Consider the following 17,904-nt stretch of genomic DNA (forward strand, 5'->3'; position numbering starts at 1 on the left):
GGGATTTTTGCTCACCATTCTTGTGATCATTTTGACCCTACGGGGTGAGATTTTGCGTGGAGCCCCAGATCAGGGAGATTATCAGTGGTCTTGTATGTCTTCCATTTTCTAATTATTGTGTCATGAATGTGCCTGTACCGAACTCCGTGCGCCCCTTGGCTCATGCTGCGCGCCTGAGAAGGCGCTGATATTCAGTGTTTTTGTATGTTTGTGCAGTGTCCTGAACCTTGTCTGAACACAGCTCTATTTCCTTCTGTGTTTGTTCAGCCACACCCGCTTTGCCTGAGATACTCCTGGCCACTCCGGAGTTAACTCTGATGCTGGTTAGCTAGTCTGATAGACTGTTCTCTCTGCCAGTCAGGTTGCTCTTGCCCCAGGTGTTCTGAGGAGATTAGGGGTCTGGTCCAATCAGCTTCTGCACTGGACCTCTGGTCTCCTATATAGTGTGTGCCAGCCTGCCTCTCACTGCTGGATATTGAGCTTGCTTCTGTTTAGCTCTGTGTTTATTCTGACTATTTTGCTTTGTATTCTGACTATGCCTGCTTGCTGCCTGCCCCTGACCATATTGCCTGTTTATTGACCTAGCTTTTTGGATTGTGATTTTGTACTGCGCTGCCCGATTGTTGTGACCCGGACTGTCGACCATTCTTTGTGTTTTGTCTGTTTGTCTTGGTGTCCCACCTAGCCAGTGCAGGGACTGCCGCCCAGTTGCTCGCCGCCATCTTAGGGCGGATTGTGGCAAATAGGTAGAGGACAGTGGGTGGGGCTAAGCTTAGGGCTCACTGTCTTGTCCTGCTGTCCGGTTCCTGACATATTGCTCCCACAGTTGATTTCTTCACTCCAAGCTGGTTGCCTATTGCAGATTCAGTCTTCCCAGCCTGGTGCAGGGCTACAATTTTGTTTCTGGTCTCCTTTGACAGCTCTTTGGTCTTCACCATAGTGGAGTTTGGAGTCTGACTGTTTGAGGGTGTGCACAGGTGTCTTTTTATACTGATAACAAGTTTAAACAGGTGCCATTACTACAGGTAATGAGTGGAGGAAAGAGGAGACTCTTAAAGAAGTTACAGGTCTGTGAGAGCCAGAAATCTTGATTGTTTGTTACTGACCAAATACTTATTTTCCACCATAATTTGCAAATAAATTCTTACAAAATCAGACAATGTGATTTTCTGGATTTGTTTTCTCATTTTGTCTCCAATAGTTGAGGTCTACCTATGATGTAAATTACAGACGCCTCTCATCTTTTTAAGTGGGAGAACTTGCACTATTGGTGACTGACTAAATACTTTTTTCCCCACTGTGTGTGTGTGTGTGTGTATATAATATATATATATATATATATATATATATATATATATATATATATATATATATATATATATAATTTTTTTTTTTTTTTTTTTTGGGGGGGGGGGGGTGAATGATGTATAAGTTTGTCTGTTTGTGTCTTTCTCTTACTTTCTTTCTCTGCTGGCCAGCAAGACCTCTTTCTATCCACTGTTATTTCTGCAGACAGACAATGCAGCATTTCCCACCAGCACACACATCCACAAACAAACAGCATCCCAGCTTATCAGGAGTAAGCAGAGGGGAGGGGGTGCTGGGTTTATATGGAGCACTGGCCTGATTACTGCCAGGTGAGGCTGAGCTGGAGCTAGGCAGCTATACTGGGTTTTGTATTCCTGGTTATTTTTTGCATTTCTATGTTACTTATTTTCACAATATGTATTATTAATTTTATGCTGTGTAAGAAAAGGATACGTTTGTGACACTTTTATGTTTGGATCTAAACTGATGTGTATAGTGCTTTAAGAGTGTTGCATTTTGGGTAAATTGGGTATAAAGACACCTGGAATCCCTAGGTTTGGAGAGAGTCTGGCTCAGAGTATGTGAGCTGGGAAAGCAGGGTGCTGCTTGATACCAAGGCAGCTGCAACAAACCCTGGTTTGCTGTATATTATTTGTTTTGTTTTCTTGCTTAAAATACAGAAGATTTCTTTTTGTGACCTCAACAAATCCCACACCTCAACAATATATATGTATGTATGTGTATATATACTTTACTGCTGGTGTACTGATAACCCCTGACCTCTGCATGGAGCTCTGCACATTTTCCTACTTGATTGCCAGCTGTAAAACAGAGATCAGATGTTATCAGTGCAGTGAAGAAGAGATCTCTGTCTTCTGCTTGTTAACCCTTTTTTGTGTTGCAGCATATAAGTAAACATTGGGCCACTTACACACTGCAGTACATAAGGGGTTAAGCAGTAGGACACACACTCTTACCTTCTCCCCAGGCCCCTCTCCTGCACGGGGCCTCATAGCAACAGCCTACCCTGCCTCTATGGTAGCTACGCCACTGTATCCAAACGTCTATGAAGCTGGATAAAATAGAACTGGGCACTAAGGATGTTTTTATTGAACAACTGAGGAAGAAAACGGTTAAGAAAAAAGAGATCTCAATGATATATAAATATCTAATCAGTTTTACTGCGATTGGTGTTAAAAGCAAGCAGAAGTGGCAGGAAGAACTGGGGAACATTAGTGAGAAGGGATGGGAGGAAATTTATGGCAACATGAGAAAAGTCTCTAGATCAGGGGGTCACCGAATCATACAATTTAAAGAAGCAGTTCAGTTTTGGTTTTTTTTCGGCCCCCCCGGGTAGCCGCTGTCATGTATACTTACAGAAGATGATCAGTGTCCCGTTCCCGTAGGTCAGTTCCTGTCCCGCGGTGCCGTTCAAATCGGGCGCGCTCACTTCCCCCGGCTGCTGCGAGTCCTCTTCTCTGACCAGTGATTATACGCCGGAAGTCACTCGCTTCCATGCATTCGCTATGGAAGCGCATGACTTCCGGCGTTCAAATGACAAGGCCGAGAAGAGGAGTCACAGCGCCGGCGGAAGTGAGCGCGCGCCCGATTTGAACGCCACCGCGGGACGGGACCGGAGCTACGCCGCGGGACACTGATCATCTTCTGTAAGTATACTTGACAGAGGCTACCCGGGGGGCCGGAAAAAAAAAAACTGAACTGCTTCTTTAATATTCTACAACGCCTATACTACTCTCCCAGATTCTTATTTCATATTAAAAGAAGAAATCATAGTAAATGTCCGAGATGTAGCTCGGGGGATGCAGGAATAACGCATATGTTGTGGGCCTGTGAAGAGCTAGAGGAATACTGGGAGTTGGTATTTAGGAAAGTGGCTGAGAAAACTGGAGTGTCTCTGGATACAACTCCCCTGATGGGTATATTAGGGGACACCTTGTCAATTAGTGCATCTAAAAAGATAAAAGAAGAGACTGTAAGATTATTGTTCTATTCTAGGCTGCTAATGGCTGGCCCCCACAGCTCCAAATATCATCCACTGGGAACATGGTTGTAGCAAATATCAGAAAATGCATTTTGGTAAAAAGTGAGCTGTTTTTTTTTCTTTTTTTTTTTTCTTTTCCCCTCTCCATTTGCAGGGCAGGGGGTAGGGGTTGGGGTTGAGGTTTCCAGTCCCTCACTGCCCAAGATACTGTAGCTTGGGGCACGATTTGAAAAAATCAAAGAGGCCTCCCAAGACATCCAGTAACACAACTGATGCCAAGTGGTGAGAACAGGGAAAATATGTTGTTGGTCAAGTATAAGGACAAACGTGATGTCCTTATTTTCACCACAATTCACGATAATGGCATCACCCATGTCCCTGTTTGAGGTACCACAACCATGGCACAGAAACCAGATTGTATTCTGGACTACAACTCGGTACATCACTCAGATCAAGTCCTCAAACCATACAATGCCCCAAGGAAAACCCAAACGTGGTACAAAAAGGTGGCGGTACAGCTGGTCCAAACAACAATGTACACCACATTAGGCCGGGTTAACACACTGTAAAACACCGGCCGCTCTGTGTCCGTGAATTTTATCATTGCCGGTACTGCAGTACCGGAAGGATGAACTTCATTTATGCTGAATTGGGATGCAGACTCATCCGTGTGTGCCCGCATCCCAATTCACCATTGCACATAATGGAGAGTGCGGCCGGAGCTGCTTTTTCCATTGTGTGAACTGACAGTTTTGTGTGGCCACTATTCAATAAATAGACATCTCAGTCTTTATTGTGGCAACTAGGAATCCCGGCCGGAGCATATATGTGTATACACTCCATACGGGATTCCATCCATTCAATAGAACATTTCTTGTGAATTAATCATGGCTGTGTTGCAATTTGCAACAACAGACGTGAATAATTCACAAGAGACGTTGTGTGAATACAGCCCTAAAAAGGTTTTCTGGAGAGCCTACCACTGCATCTTCAGACGGCCGGCTGAACCGCTCCAACCGTCCCTAGTGCCGGCCGCCCTCTGCCGCGTCATCAGCTGCTCAGCCGGGATTGGCTGAGCACAGTTATGCTCAGCCAATCGCAGCTGATGATGCGGCAGAGGGCGGCCGGCACTAGGGACGGTCGGAGCAGTTCGGCCATCCGTCCGAAGATGACATCATTGTCACAAGATGGCGGACGGGATCGGCATGAGGCAGGTATGTATAGAGCACTACACTTCCGGGTCTGGTGTGGGTGGGGGGAAACACGGGGAAGGGGGCCATTCACATACATAACATACATTACAAAGTTGTATAACTTTGTAATGTGTGGTATTTAGTGAATAATTGTTTAGCGCCGCACTACCCTAAAATCATTATATCATGACTTCTGTGGTTTTGAACTGGAAACACTTAGGTCAGTTCCAGGCCTGTATTTAGAGTTCATGCTGCCCTTGGCACCTTGCTTGCTGAGGCGCCCCCCCCCCCCCCCGGCACTGGCTGGTTACATGCATGGTATATACCCTGGCACTTGGGTGCCGCTCTGCTTGATGCCCGCTATTCTCATCAAGCAGACGTGATGGAGGAAGGAAGGAGGCCGGGGACGTCTTAGTTCGGGGGCCGCTTCTGTCCAGTGTGGGACTGGGGCACCTGGGGCCACCAATATAGAACCAGTGAGACACGACATGCTGACCCCGCTCCTTTCCTGAATTCATCTGTATCTGTGACAAATCCCTACATTTATACAGCTCTCCGGCTATGCTGGGAGTTGTAGTCTCTGAGAGGACAACCCTGTAATAAATCACTGTGTGCAGAGACTCCTGGTGGCTGCAATCTGTGGGTGACAACCATCAGCCCTGAAGGTCCAGCATTACATCTGTCTACACTGTACTACAACTCCCAGCATACTCTGAGGGCTGCAGACTGTCAGTACATGCTGGGAGTTGTAGTGCCTGCAGCTGTTATAGTTGGGTCCTAGGTGCATCATACACTCAGAATACAGAGATCTGTGGGGGCTCAGTGCAGGGAAGTGACCCCAGAATATCACTAATATGGGATAGGGGGAGATGTTTTTGTTCTATCCCCTATTAGTGATGTTCTGGGGTCCCTTCCCTGCACTGAGCCCCCACTGATCTATATATTCTTATATGCCACCTAGGGCCCAACTACAACAGCTGCAGGCACTACAACTCCCTGCATGTACTGACAGTCTGCAGCCCTCAGCATATGCTGGGAGTTGTAGTGCCTGCAGCTGTTGTAGTTTGATTCTAGTTTAAAAGTTTGCGCTAGTGTACTGTAGTGACCGCAGGGCTGTGTCAGTACACTACCGCAAACCATACACTGACCCATTTAGACCCCAATGGTACACAGGCTCTGCACACTATAGAAGTGTTTACAGTGCAGTTACTTATGACTCACAGGTGACGTCTTCTCCGATTGCCGTTGCTCACTTTTTGCTTTCTTCTCCATCTGGCGCAACCATCATGAAGACTTCTCTGACCACAACTCGTCTGCAGGCGGGCAGCTGGGGTGGGCTGAGGAAGGGAGGCAGCTGGGGTGGGCTGAGGAAGGGAGGCAGCTGGGGTGGGCTGAGGAAGGGAGGCAGCTGGGGTGGGCTGAGGAAGGGAGGCAGCTGGGGTGGGCTGGGGAAGGGAGGCAGCTGGGGTGGGCTGGGGAAGGGAGGCAGCTGGGGTGGGCTGGGGAAGGGAGGCAGCTGGGGTGGGCTGGGGAAGGGAGGCAGCTGGGGTGGGCTGGGGAAGGGAGGCAGCTGGGGTGGGCTGGGGAAGGGAGGCAGCTGGGGTGGGCTGAGGAAGGGAGGCAGCTGGGGGGGCTGAGGAGGGGAGGCAGCTGAGGAAGGGAGGCAGCTGGGGGGGGCTGAGGAAGGGAGGCAGCTGGGGTGGGCTGAGGAGGGGAGGCAGCTGAGGAAGGGAGGCAGCTGGGGTGGGCTGAGGAAGGGAGGCAGCTGGGGTGGGCTGAGGAAGGGAGGCAGCTGGGGTGGGCTGAGGAAGGGAGGCAGCTGGGGTGGGCTGAGGAAGGGAGGCAGCTGGGGTGGGCTGAGGAAGGGAGGCAGCTGGGGTGGGCTGAGGAAGGGAGGCAGCTGGGGTGGGCTGAGGAAGGGAGGCAGCTGGGGTGGGCTGAGGAAGGGAGGCAGCTGGGGTGGGCTGAGGAAGGGAGGCAGCTGGGGTGGGCTGAGGAAGGGAGGCAGCTGGGGTGGGCTGAGGAAGGGAGGCAGCTGGGGTGGGCTGAGGAAGGGAGGCAGCTGGGGTGGGCTGAGGAAGGGAGGCAGCTGGGGTGGGCTGAGGAAGGGAGGCAGCTGGGGGGCGCTGAGGAAGGGAGGCAGCTGGGGGGGGCTGAGGAAGGGAGGCAGCTGGGGGGGGCTGAGGAAGGGAGGCAGCTGGGGGGCGCTGAGGAAGGGAGGCAGATGGGGGTGACTGGGGAAGGGGGGCAGCTGGGGGGGGGTTGAGGAAGGAAGGCAGCTGGGGGGCTGAGGAAGGAAGGCAGCTGGGGGTGACAGGGGAAGGGAGGCAGCTGGGGGGGGGGCTGAGGAAGGGAGGCAGCTGGGGTGGGCTGAGGAAGGGAGGCAGCTGGGGTGGGCTGAGGAAGGGAGGCAGCTGGGGTGGGCTGAGGAAGGGAGGCAGCTGGGGTGGGCTGAGGAAGGGAGGCAGCTGGGGAAGGGAGGCAGCTGGGGGGGACTGGGGGGAAAAGCTGGGGTGACGGAAAGGGGAGCAGCTGGGGGTGGCAGGGGCAGGGCGAGAATCTGGGGAGGCAGGGGGAGCATCTGAGGGGGCAGGGGGAGCTGCTGGGGTGGCAGGGAGAGGATGGGGGCAGCTGGTGTGGCAGGGGAGAAGCTGGGGGGACAAGGGGAGAAGAGGGAGCAACTGGGAAGCAGAGGAGCAGCTGGGGGCACAGGCAGGGGGAGCAGATGGGGGCAGGGGGAGCAGATGGGGGGCACAGGCAGGGGGAGCAGATTGGGGCAGGGGGAGCAGATGGGGGGCACAGGCAGGGGGAGGAGATGGGGGGCACAAGCAGGGGGAGCAGATGGGGGGCACAGGCAGGGGGAGGAGATGGGGGGCACAAGCAGGGGGAGCACAGGCAGGGGGAGCAGACGGACCACGGGTGCCTAGTGGCAAATACGGCCCTGGTCAGTTCTCACTTTCAAAAGGTTCTAGAGGGGTTTGTCCTCTCCCCTCCCCCCAACTCTCCACACTGATAGCGGAGACACTGGCAATGACTGAAGTATATGGAGCAAACTTCCACCGTGCTCGGCTTTGCCCGATCCTGAGTGTGCGGCGTTTTTCGAGGACATTGGAAATTTGCACAACTCTACTAAAGTACAGTGGGATCTGGGGCATGAGGGGGAGAGGAGAAGATATTATTGTATCAGAGGATATTATGTTATTCATTGAGGGAAAACATATCAGAGCGGCAGGATATAGATGCTATTACAGTAGTGGATATATATATCCCCAAGTACTTACAGGCCATGTCCGGAGAAGCCGCAGCGGTGTAATGTCGGGTTGTACTATTACATGGGTAGATGCTAGAATGTATCCTCTCCTTTGAGGTGTGATGTCACCAGGAGGGGCGGGGCCTCGACCGGAAGTAGGAAGTAGTGAGCTGCTGCACCATTCACTGTGCAGAAACAGAGTGAAGGAAGCTGCAATATCCATAGTAGCATGGAGGGGTATACAGGGGAGAGGACTGGTGTGTGTGGGGTCTGTATACAGGGGAGAGGACTGATGTGTGGGGTCTGTATACAGGGGGAGAGGACTGATGTGTGGGGTCTGTATACAGGGGGAGAGGACTGGTGTGTGGGGTCTGTATACAGGGGGAGAGGACTGGTGTGTGGGGTCTGTATACAGGGGAGAAGACTGGTGTGTGTGGTCTGTATACAGGGGGAGAGGACTGGTGTGTGGGGTCTGTATACAGGGGGAGAGGACTGGTGTGTGGGGTCTGTATACAGGGGGAGAGGACTGGTGTGTGGGGTCTGTATACAGGGGGAGAGGACTGGTGTGTGGGGTCTGTATACAGGGGGAGAGGACTGTTGTGTGTGGTCTGTATACAGGGGAGAGGACTGGTGTGTAGGGGGTCTGTATACAGGGGGAGAGGACTGATGTGTGTGGGGTCTGTATACAGGGGGAGAGGACTGATGTGTGGGGGGTCTGTATACAGGGGGAGAGGACTGGTGTGTGGAGTCTGTATACAGGGGGAGAGGACTGGTGTGTGGGGTCTGTATACAGGGGAGAGGACTGGTGTGTGGGGGGTCTGTATACAGGAGGACTGGTGTGTGTGGTCTGTATACAGTGGGGGAGGACTGGTGTGTGTGGTCTGTATACAGGGGGAGAGGACTGGTGTGGGGGGTCTGTATACAGGGGGAGAGGACTGGTGTGTGGGGTCTGTATACAGGGGGAGAGGACTGGTGTGTGGGGGGTCTGTATACAGGGGGAGAGGACTGGTGTGTGGGGGGTCTGTATACAGGGGGAGAGGACTGATGTGTGGGGGGTCTGTATACAGGGGGAGAGGACTGGTGTGTGTGGGGTCTGTATACAGGGGGAGAGGACTGGTGTGTGGGGGGTCTGTATACAGGGGGAGAGGACTGGTGTGTGTGGTCTGTATACAGGGGGAGAGGACTGGTGTGTGGGGTCTGTATACAGGGGGAGAGGACTGGTGTGTGTGGGGTCTGTATACAGGGGGAGAGGACTGGTGTGTGGGGTCTGTATACAGGGGGAGAGGACTGGTGTGTGGGGGGTCTGTATACAGGGGAGAGGACTGGTGTGTGTGGTCTGTATACAGGGGGAGAGGACTGGTGTGTGGGGGGTCTGTATACAGGGGGAGAGGACTGGTGTGTGTGAGGTCTGTATACAGGGGGAGAGGACTGATGTGTGGGGGGTCTGTATACAGGGGGAGAGGACTGGTGTGTGTGTGGTCTGTATACAGGGGGAGAGGACTGGTATGTGGGGTCTGTATACAGGGGAGAGGACTGGTGTGTGGGGTCTGTATACAGGGGAGAGGACTGGTGTGTGGGGTCTGTATACAGGGGGAGAGGACTGGTGTGTGTGGGGTCTGTATACAGGGGGAGAGGACTGGTGTGTGTGGGGTCTGTATACAGGGGGAGAGGACGGGTGTGGGGGGGGGGTCTGTATACAGGGGGAGAGGACTGGTGTGTGGGGTCTGTATACAGGGGAGAGGACTGGTGTGTGGGGTCTGTATACAGGGGGAGAGGACTGGTATGTGTGGGGTCTGTATACAGGGGGAGAGGACTGGTATGTGTGGGGTCTGTATACAGGGGGAGAGGACTGGTGTGGGGTCTGTATACAGGGGGAGAGGACTGGTGTGTGGGGGTCTGTATACAGGGGAGAGGACTGGTGTGTGTGGGGTCTGTATACAGGGGGAGAGGGCTGGTGTGTGTGGTCTGTATACAGGGGGAGAGGACGGGTGTGTGGGGTCTGTATACAGGGGAGAGGACTGGTGTGTGTGTGGGGTCTGTATACAGGGGGAGAGGACGGGTGTGTGGGGTCTGTATACAGGGGAGAGGACTGGTGTGTGTGTGGGGTCTGTATACAGGGGGAGAGGACTGGTGTGTGGGGTCTGTATACAGGGGGAGAGGACTGGTGTGTGCGGTCTGTATACAGGGGGAGAGGAGTGGTGTGTGGGGTCTGTATACAGGGGGAGAGGACTGGTGTGTGGGGTCTGTATACAGGGGGAGAGGACTGGTGTGTGGGGTCTGTATACAGGGGGAGAGGACTGGTGTGTGGGGTCTGTATACAGGGGGAGGACTGGTGTGTGGGGTCTGTATACAGGGGGAGAGGACTGGTGTGTGGGGTCTGTATACAGGGGAGAGGACTGGTATGTGGGGTCTGTATACAGGGGAGAGGACTGGTGTGTGGGGTCTGTATACAGGGGGAGAGGACTGGTATGTGGGGTCTGTATACAGGGGGAGAGGACTGGTGTGGGGGGTCTGTATACAGGGGGAAAGGACTGGTGTGTAGGGTCTGTATACAGGGGGAGAGGACTGATGTGTGTGGGGTCTGTATACAGGGGGAGAGGACTGATGTGTGTGGGGTCTGTATACAGGGGGAGAGGACTGGTGTGTGGGGTCTGTATACAGGGGGAGAGGACTGGTGTGTGGGGTCTGTATACAGGGGGAGAGGACTGGTGTGTGGGGTCTGTATACAGGGGGAGAGGACTGGTGTGTGGGGTCTGTATACAGGGGGAGAGGACTGGTGTGTGGGGTCTGTATACAGGGGGAGAGGACTGGTGTGGGGTCTGTATACAGGGGGAGAGGACTGGTGTGGGGTCTGTATACAGGGGAGAGGACTGGTGTGTGTGGGGTCTGTATACAGGGGGAGAGAACCCCTGTACACAGACACCCCACACTGGTCCCCTCTCCCCCTGTATACAGACCCCACACACTAGTCCTCTCCCCTGTATACAGACTCACACCAGTCCTCTCCCCCTGTATACAGACTCACACCAGTCCTCTCCCCCGTATACAGACCCCCCCACACACACCAGTCCTCTTTCCTGTATACAGACCCCACACACCAGTCCTCTCCCCTGTATACAGACCCCACACACACCAGTCCTCTCCCCTGTATACAGACCCCACACACATCAGTCCTCTCCCCCTGTATACAGACCCCCACACACCAGTCCTCTCCCCTGTATACAGACCCCACACACACCAGTCCTCTCCCCTGTATACAGACCCCCCACACACCAGTCCTCTCCCCCTGTATACAGACCACACACACCAGTCCTCTCCCCCTGTATACAGACCCCCACACACCAGTCCTCTCCCCCTGTGTACAGACCACACACACCAGTCTTCTCCCCCTGTATACAGACACCCCCACACCAGTCCTCTCCCCCTGTATACAGACCCCACACACACCAGTCCTTTCCCCCTGTATACAGACCCCACACACACCAGTCCTCTCCCCCTGTATACAGACCACACACACCAGTCCTCTCCCCCTGTATACAGACCCCACACACACCAGTCCTTTCCCCCTGTATACAGACCCCACACACACCAGTCCTCTCCCCTGTATACAGACCCCACACACCAGTCCTCTCCCCTGTATACAGACCCCACACACCAGTTCTGTTCCTTGTACAGACTGGTGTATTACACCAAAGGTTTCCTGGCCGTTACGTCTGATAATCATTTGGTGTAATAATCCGTGTTATCAGCTGATTGTGGTCTTCAAACTGGTCGAGTAATCCAGATCACGATAGTGCTGCTGTCTACAATGGGCAGCTTGAACAATCTAAGGATTTTTTGGGCTGCCCCTCCCGCAGCTGCCCGCAGTTCCCCCTGTCACTGTCTGTGTGTGTAATAACACAGAAAATGTGCAGGGAACAAAGGGGAAGAAAGCACTGACCTAACACATCGCCGCTCGCTTTCACCTCTTAATCATGCTGTGTAATATAACCCGCTCAGGGAGAAGCTCAGAAGAGAGGATACGCTCAGAGGAGAGGATACATACTAGACTGTATACCCTGCAGTTAGAAAAGAGAACATTCTAGACCAGAGATGTCAGACTCAGACCCTCCAGCAGTTGCAGAACTACAATTCCCACCATGTCTGGACAAGTAAGACATGATGGGAAATGTAGTTTGTAACAGCAGAGGGATGAAGTCTGACACCTGTGGTCTAGACCTTTCAAAACTGCACTTTCTAGAATGTATGCCCTCTCAGAGGAGAGGATACACCTGGTGGAGATGCCCTCTCAGAGGAGAGGGTACACCTGGTGGAGATGCCCTCTCAGAGGAGAGGATACACCTGGTGGAGATGCCCTCTCAGAGGAAAGGATACACCTGGTGGAGATGCCCTCTCAGAGGAAAGGATACACTCCAGACACTCCAGAGGAGAGTATACATTCTAAATATTTCAATACTGAACATGCTATAATGTATACCCTATAGTGAGAGACTCGGAGGAGAGGATAAACTCAGAGGAGAGGATACATTCTAGCCATTTAAGTACTGAACATGCTAGAATGTATCCCCTACAGTGAGAAACTCAAAGGAGAGGATACATTCTAGGCTCTACCCTATTACATGTAGAAACCAGGAAATGACGTAATTTAGAAACTGAAAGTAACTACAGCTGTAGCGGAAACATGTATTAACCCTTGCACTGCCGGTGAACTATGCCGCTTTATTCTCACAATTTTAGTAGGACAATGTCACTTTCACTATGTATTCATGTGGACGTGGGGGTGTATAGTATACGGGAGACCTGCTCACACCCTCATCGTATACATCCTGTCCTAATACATTGTTAGAGCCTATAATAACACAGGAGAGGGTCTCTCCTACTGCAGGTAAGTCTCTCATCAGGATAGTTGTCGTATTGGTGAGCTGGATCCGTCACACAATGGACATCAGCAGCAGCCAGCACACCCAACTGGCTAATAACGGAGCGTCTATATCATGAAATATAGCGTTACTTACACCTCTATATTATCTGGTGGAAAACAGATGTACCATCAGGTACACCCTCTTAAATTTGACCCACCAACAGAACGGCGCCGTCACGGGGAAGCCGGTGCCGCGGTTCGTTTTTTGAACCACGGCCCAGTTCCCCCGTACGGTGCCATTCTACCCACGGGTACCGGGCCGGTGCTTAAGCACAGAAGAGAGGGCCAACTTCTAAATCTATGCAAAAAAAACACCTGTTTTGTGAATAATTTATGGTTTTATGTGCAGAGGGGCGTGGAGGGGGCATAACAGGGTTGCAGCAGCACACAGAGGGGGCACGGATGCATTTAACATTTTCAGGTGGAAAAATGTTAAGAAAACCTACGCCAGCTCTGAGCTGATGTAGGTTTCACTGCGTGCGCACGGGATTTATGCAGAGGCATTGCAGCTCTACGTAAATCCAACGTACTTTGGCGCGGCAGGAACATTTTTAAGCCCGGCACACAAAAAAAAGCTTAATAAATGTCCCCCAAGTCTCCCCACACAGTATAATGCCTCCTTTAGTGCTCCACACACATATTGCCCTCAAATTGCCCGCACACAGTACCAATACCCCAAAACATACATAATTATCTTATGACATTGTTGCCAATAAATATTACCGCCATAGTGATTACATATTGCCTCCATACTGCTACTGAACAAAACAGAAAAATATTACCAATGATACCACTAGATAATACCATGAACACTATTCCTACCGCTACAGACCCTATAACAGAGTGCAGTTACATCCAGTGACTCACAGGGGGCGTCTTCTCTGATCAGCGTCATTCACTTTTCTTTTTCTCTCCATCCAGCCTGGGTCATCTTGAAGTCTTCTCCTGGCCATGAAGCCTCTCTCTAAAATCTGTCAGAGAAATATTTTAGGCTCCTTGCTCCAGCAAATATAGCAGTTAGGTCCCCTTTGGCGCTATATTGTAGGTAGGCCATTCTGTGCCCCCATATAGTTTTAATGTCCCACTGTGCCCTGTAATTAGGTATGCTCTGTGCCCTGTAATTGTAGTAAGGTCCCTATATAGTATAGGCCCCTCTATTCAGTCCCTATATAATATAGGCCCCTCTGTTCAGTAACCATAAAGTATAGTCCCCTCTGTACACCCCAATATAGTATGGGTCTCTTGTCTGCAGCCCCTTAATAGTATATACCCCCCTGTGCAGCCCCAATATAGTATCAGGCTCCCCCTATGCAGCCCTCATATAGTATAAGGCTCCCCCCTGTGCATCCTCCAAATGGTATCAGCCCTTCTACCCGATGCAGCCCCCATATATGGTTTTTATATAGTAGTATCGTTCCTCCAAGACACATAGTTGAGGATGATGATTCAGTATGGAGACTGCACTACTTCCATGATCTCTGCATGTCAGTGCGGTGTACACTGTCCATGTTGTGTATAATGATGTATACACTTTTCATGCTATGTATGACTATTCTGTATACACTTTCTATGCTGTGTATAATAACTATGCTGTGTATACACCGTATATTAGTATAATGTGTACACTGTCCATACTGTGTATAATGACTATGCTGTATACTGTCCATGCTATGTATAATAACTATGCTGTATACACTTTCTAGGCTGTGCATAATGACCATGCTGTGTATACTGTCCATCCTGTGTATAATGACTGTGCTGTGTATACACCATCATTGCTGTGTATGGGTATACTGTGTGTGTACACTGTCCATACTGTGTATAATGACTATACTGCGCAAGTCCGAAATAGCCTCAGCAGAATGACTGCTGTGCTGCGCATGTCCCTCGGACGCAGCTGAGCACTGCTAGGCCCGCCCCAAGATGATGATCACATGACAAAGAGCTGAGAATCATGCCCATAGCAGTCATGCGCCTAACAATGCGTAGCTGCCTCCGAGGGAAATGCGCAGTACAGCAGTCATTCTGCTGAGTCTGAGGCTATTTTGGACATGCGCAGTACAGCGGAGAAAGGACGCAACTGTACGCATGTCTGCTGGACACTGCTACGCATGGCTAGACCCGCCTCAGGAGGAAGATCACATGACAAAGAGCAAGGAATCATGTCCACAGAGGTGTGATTACAGCAAAACCCAGCCCCAGGACTGTGACTAGTTGGGCCAAAAGAAATGCCCAGATGACTACATGACAGCAATTACCATATAGCTCGAAAATCAATACAAGTATAGGAGTATGTTTTTTTTCTGTATACCTGGCAGGCAGCCAGGTAATGCAGATGTTTGCAAAGTTTGTTATGGGATGTATTAGAGTTGATTAATTGCATTCTAAGGGTCCTATTCCACGGGCCAATGGGGGCCCGATCAACGATGTAAGCGAGCGCCGATCTGCTAGATCGGCACTTGTTTACTGGGGCTATTCCACGGCCCAATGACCGTTTAGCGAGGGATCCAGGGACATCATTACCGAGAAGTCCTGCCAGGTAATGTATGGTGCTGCTTCTCAAATCGTCGGTCGCCTGCCGTGCACCGCTATTCCACCATAGCGATGTGCGGTGGGGGACCAATGATTTTAGGTTTGGCCCTAAATAAACGATCAGCGGTTGATCGTTTTCTCTATTCCGCCGAGCGATAATCGGCCAATTATCGCTCTCGTGGAATAGGCCTCTAAGGGTCCATTTACACAGAAAGATTATCTGACAGATTTGAAGCCAAAACCAGAAACAGACTATAAACAGAGATCAGATCATAAATGAAAGACTGAGATTTCTCCTTTTTTCAAATCCATTCCTGGCTTTGGCTTCAAATCTTTGGCAGATAATCTGTCAGATAATCTTTCTGTGTAAATGGACCCTAACAGTTTTTTTAGGTGATTGGTTCCCTTTAAAGGACAACTCCTGCCAAAACTATTTTTTAATATGTTATTACTTATGGAAAGTTAGACAAATTTTTTATGTACATTAATTATGGGAAATGCACATATAGGGCTTTTTCCCTTAATTTAGTAGATAAGGGAGACTTCAGATTCTCTAAAATACTGTGACGTCACGAACAGGGGGTGTAATTCCAATGGAGTGTCCAGCAGGTGGCGCGCTATATAGAGAATTTAATGAGTACCATTGACTTCTATATATATTGCACCCCTGCAGGACACTCCATTGGAATTACCATGGATGTGTATGTAAATGTAATATACAGTATGTTTTTGATTGAATACATTTATGGAATACTTTGGGGAGCAAGTGTCCTTGTGCAAGTGTCCTTGTTTCCCAAAGTAATCCATAAGTGTATTTACCAAGTACATTTGGAGGGCACCGAGCAGGGAGGGAGAGAAGTGCATCTACCTCCCCCCTCCCTCCCCGGTGCTGCTGCTGCTGCCACATATACACAGTACTACTACTCCCATTATCTGCTCATAGTATGAGCAGATAATGAGGAGTAGTACCTGTGCTATCCCCATTAAGCCGCCGCACAGTTGCTCCTCACAAGGGATTCAGCATGCCCCCTCCGCCGCTCCCCCTCCTAGCTAACAATTTCTAACTATCCCGCCGCTCTCTGCTCCCATATACCGCCTCCCGGTCCGCACTGCATGCCGGTCGGGGACAGGAAGCACTGGGAGCGCCGTGCTCCCTGCGGGGTGGGGGTGCTTCCTGACCCCGGCCAGCATGCAGTGCGAACCGGGAGGCGGTATATGGGAGCGGAGAGAGGCGGCGGAGAGAGGCGGGATAGTTAGAAATTCTCGAGGTCAGAAACCAAAACAAATTCACTCTTCTTTATTTTAAACAAAATTCAGAAACCAATAATTAGGGATAAGTGGATGTACAGTAGGAACGATGCGAAGCGCAGGGCTTTAAAGTGTGCTCCGCTCCATCCTGCCCCTCACCAGGTACTGGAAAAAAGAATCCAGTCTTGGGAAACTGGGAGAAGTTTCCCAGGACGGGATGGATCTTTTCCAGCACCTGGGGAGGAGCGGAGAACACTTCAAAGCCCGGCAGACAGATGAGCAGAATGCCGGTAGGAAGGAAGAGCTTCAGTCAGTGGTTTGTCCGTGGTTCTGGGGGATGATTATATGCAGAAATAACGGATTGAATTAATATTTGTACCAAGATTTATTCCCCATTATCATCCACCCACAGGAAGATATACCGGGGCATGCCTCCTGATGGTGGCCACGAGGACACACTTTCCTCCCGTATCGGGATAATAGAGCACCAATGGCTTCATATGCATCATGTATATAGCCTAATGGTGTGTTTACACAGAGAGATTTATCTGACAGATTCTTGAAGCCAAAGCCAGGAATGGATTTAAAAAGAGGAGAAATCTCAGTCTTTCCTTTATGACTAGAAATGAGAGAACCTGGAGCAGCTGGAGTCCATCCGAACCCGAACTTTCGGCATTTGATTAGCGGCGGCTGCTGAAGTTGGATAAAGCCCTAAGGCTATGTGGAAAACATGGATATAGTCATTGGCTGTATCCATGTTTTCCAGACAATCTTAGAGCTTTATCCAAGTTCAGCAGCCCCCGCTAATCAAATGCCGAACATCCGGGTTCGGATCGACTCGAACCTGGTTCGCTCATCTCTATTTATGACCTGTTCTGTTTACAGTCTGTTCCTGGCTTTGGCTTCAAAGATCTGTCATATAAATCTGTCTGTGTATACGTACCATAAGTCCACAAGGCATTTATGGTGTACGTCACATGTATCCATCCACATCTCACCAAGACCAGAATGCCGACGTCTTCTGGCTTACAGCAACGGGCGCCATTCATTCCAATGACTTGAGTAGTGCCTCCATTGGGACTATTTAAATCCAAAAACATTGATTTTACAGGGCTCAGAAGGCTGCAGCATGTAGTCTCCATATGTACAGAAACTAGAGGTGACGCCATTAGTGCCATCAGCCCATTTATAGCAGAATGCCAACAGTATACCATATGCAGGATGGGAATATAACCTCTCACACAGGCCTAAAACATAAAAGTCTATATCTTATATATTTATATTATACATTGCTCCCCTCTCTTCACCACAGCTATGAGGTAACCTCCATCACAGGACGTACAGTCAGTAATCTTCCCGCTCTCAGGTCACATGACTCTGCTCCACACACCACCAGCCGCGACATTGATCACGTGATCGGCTTGGCGGGCTTTTTGAGCGGCCCCGCTCT

General features: G+C 50.7%; 1 protein-coding gene across 5 annotated transcripts in view; it reads right to left on the bottom strand.

The window, feature by feature from the left end:
• Positions 1-8,006, bottom strand: part of LOC138800535 (uncharacterized) — a 127,190-nt gene extending 119,184 nt beyond the window's left edge. For all 5 annotated transcript variants that reach the window (XR_011364473.1, XM_069982282.1, XM_069982281.1 and 2 more), the window contains exon 1: positions 7,785-8,006. Coding sequence is in view for 4 of the 5 variants with exons in the window: in XM_069982282.1 (XP_069838383.1) it covers positions 7,785-7,791 (7 nt within the window). In the remaining variant the exon portion in view is untranslated. The remainder of the gene's footprint in view (positions 1-7,784) is intronic.
• Between the last annotated feature and the right edge of the window lie 9,898 nt (positions 8,007-17,904).

Source organism: Dendropsophus ebraccatus, chromosome 9, assembly GCF_027789765.1.
Source record: "Dendropsophus ebraccatus isolate aDenEbr1 chromosome 9, aDenEbr1.pat, whole genome shotgun sequence".
Lineage (NCBI taxonomy): Eukaryota > Metazoa > Chordata > Amphibia > Anura > Hylidae > Dendropsophus > Dendropsophus ebraccatus.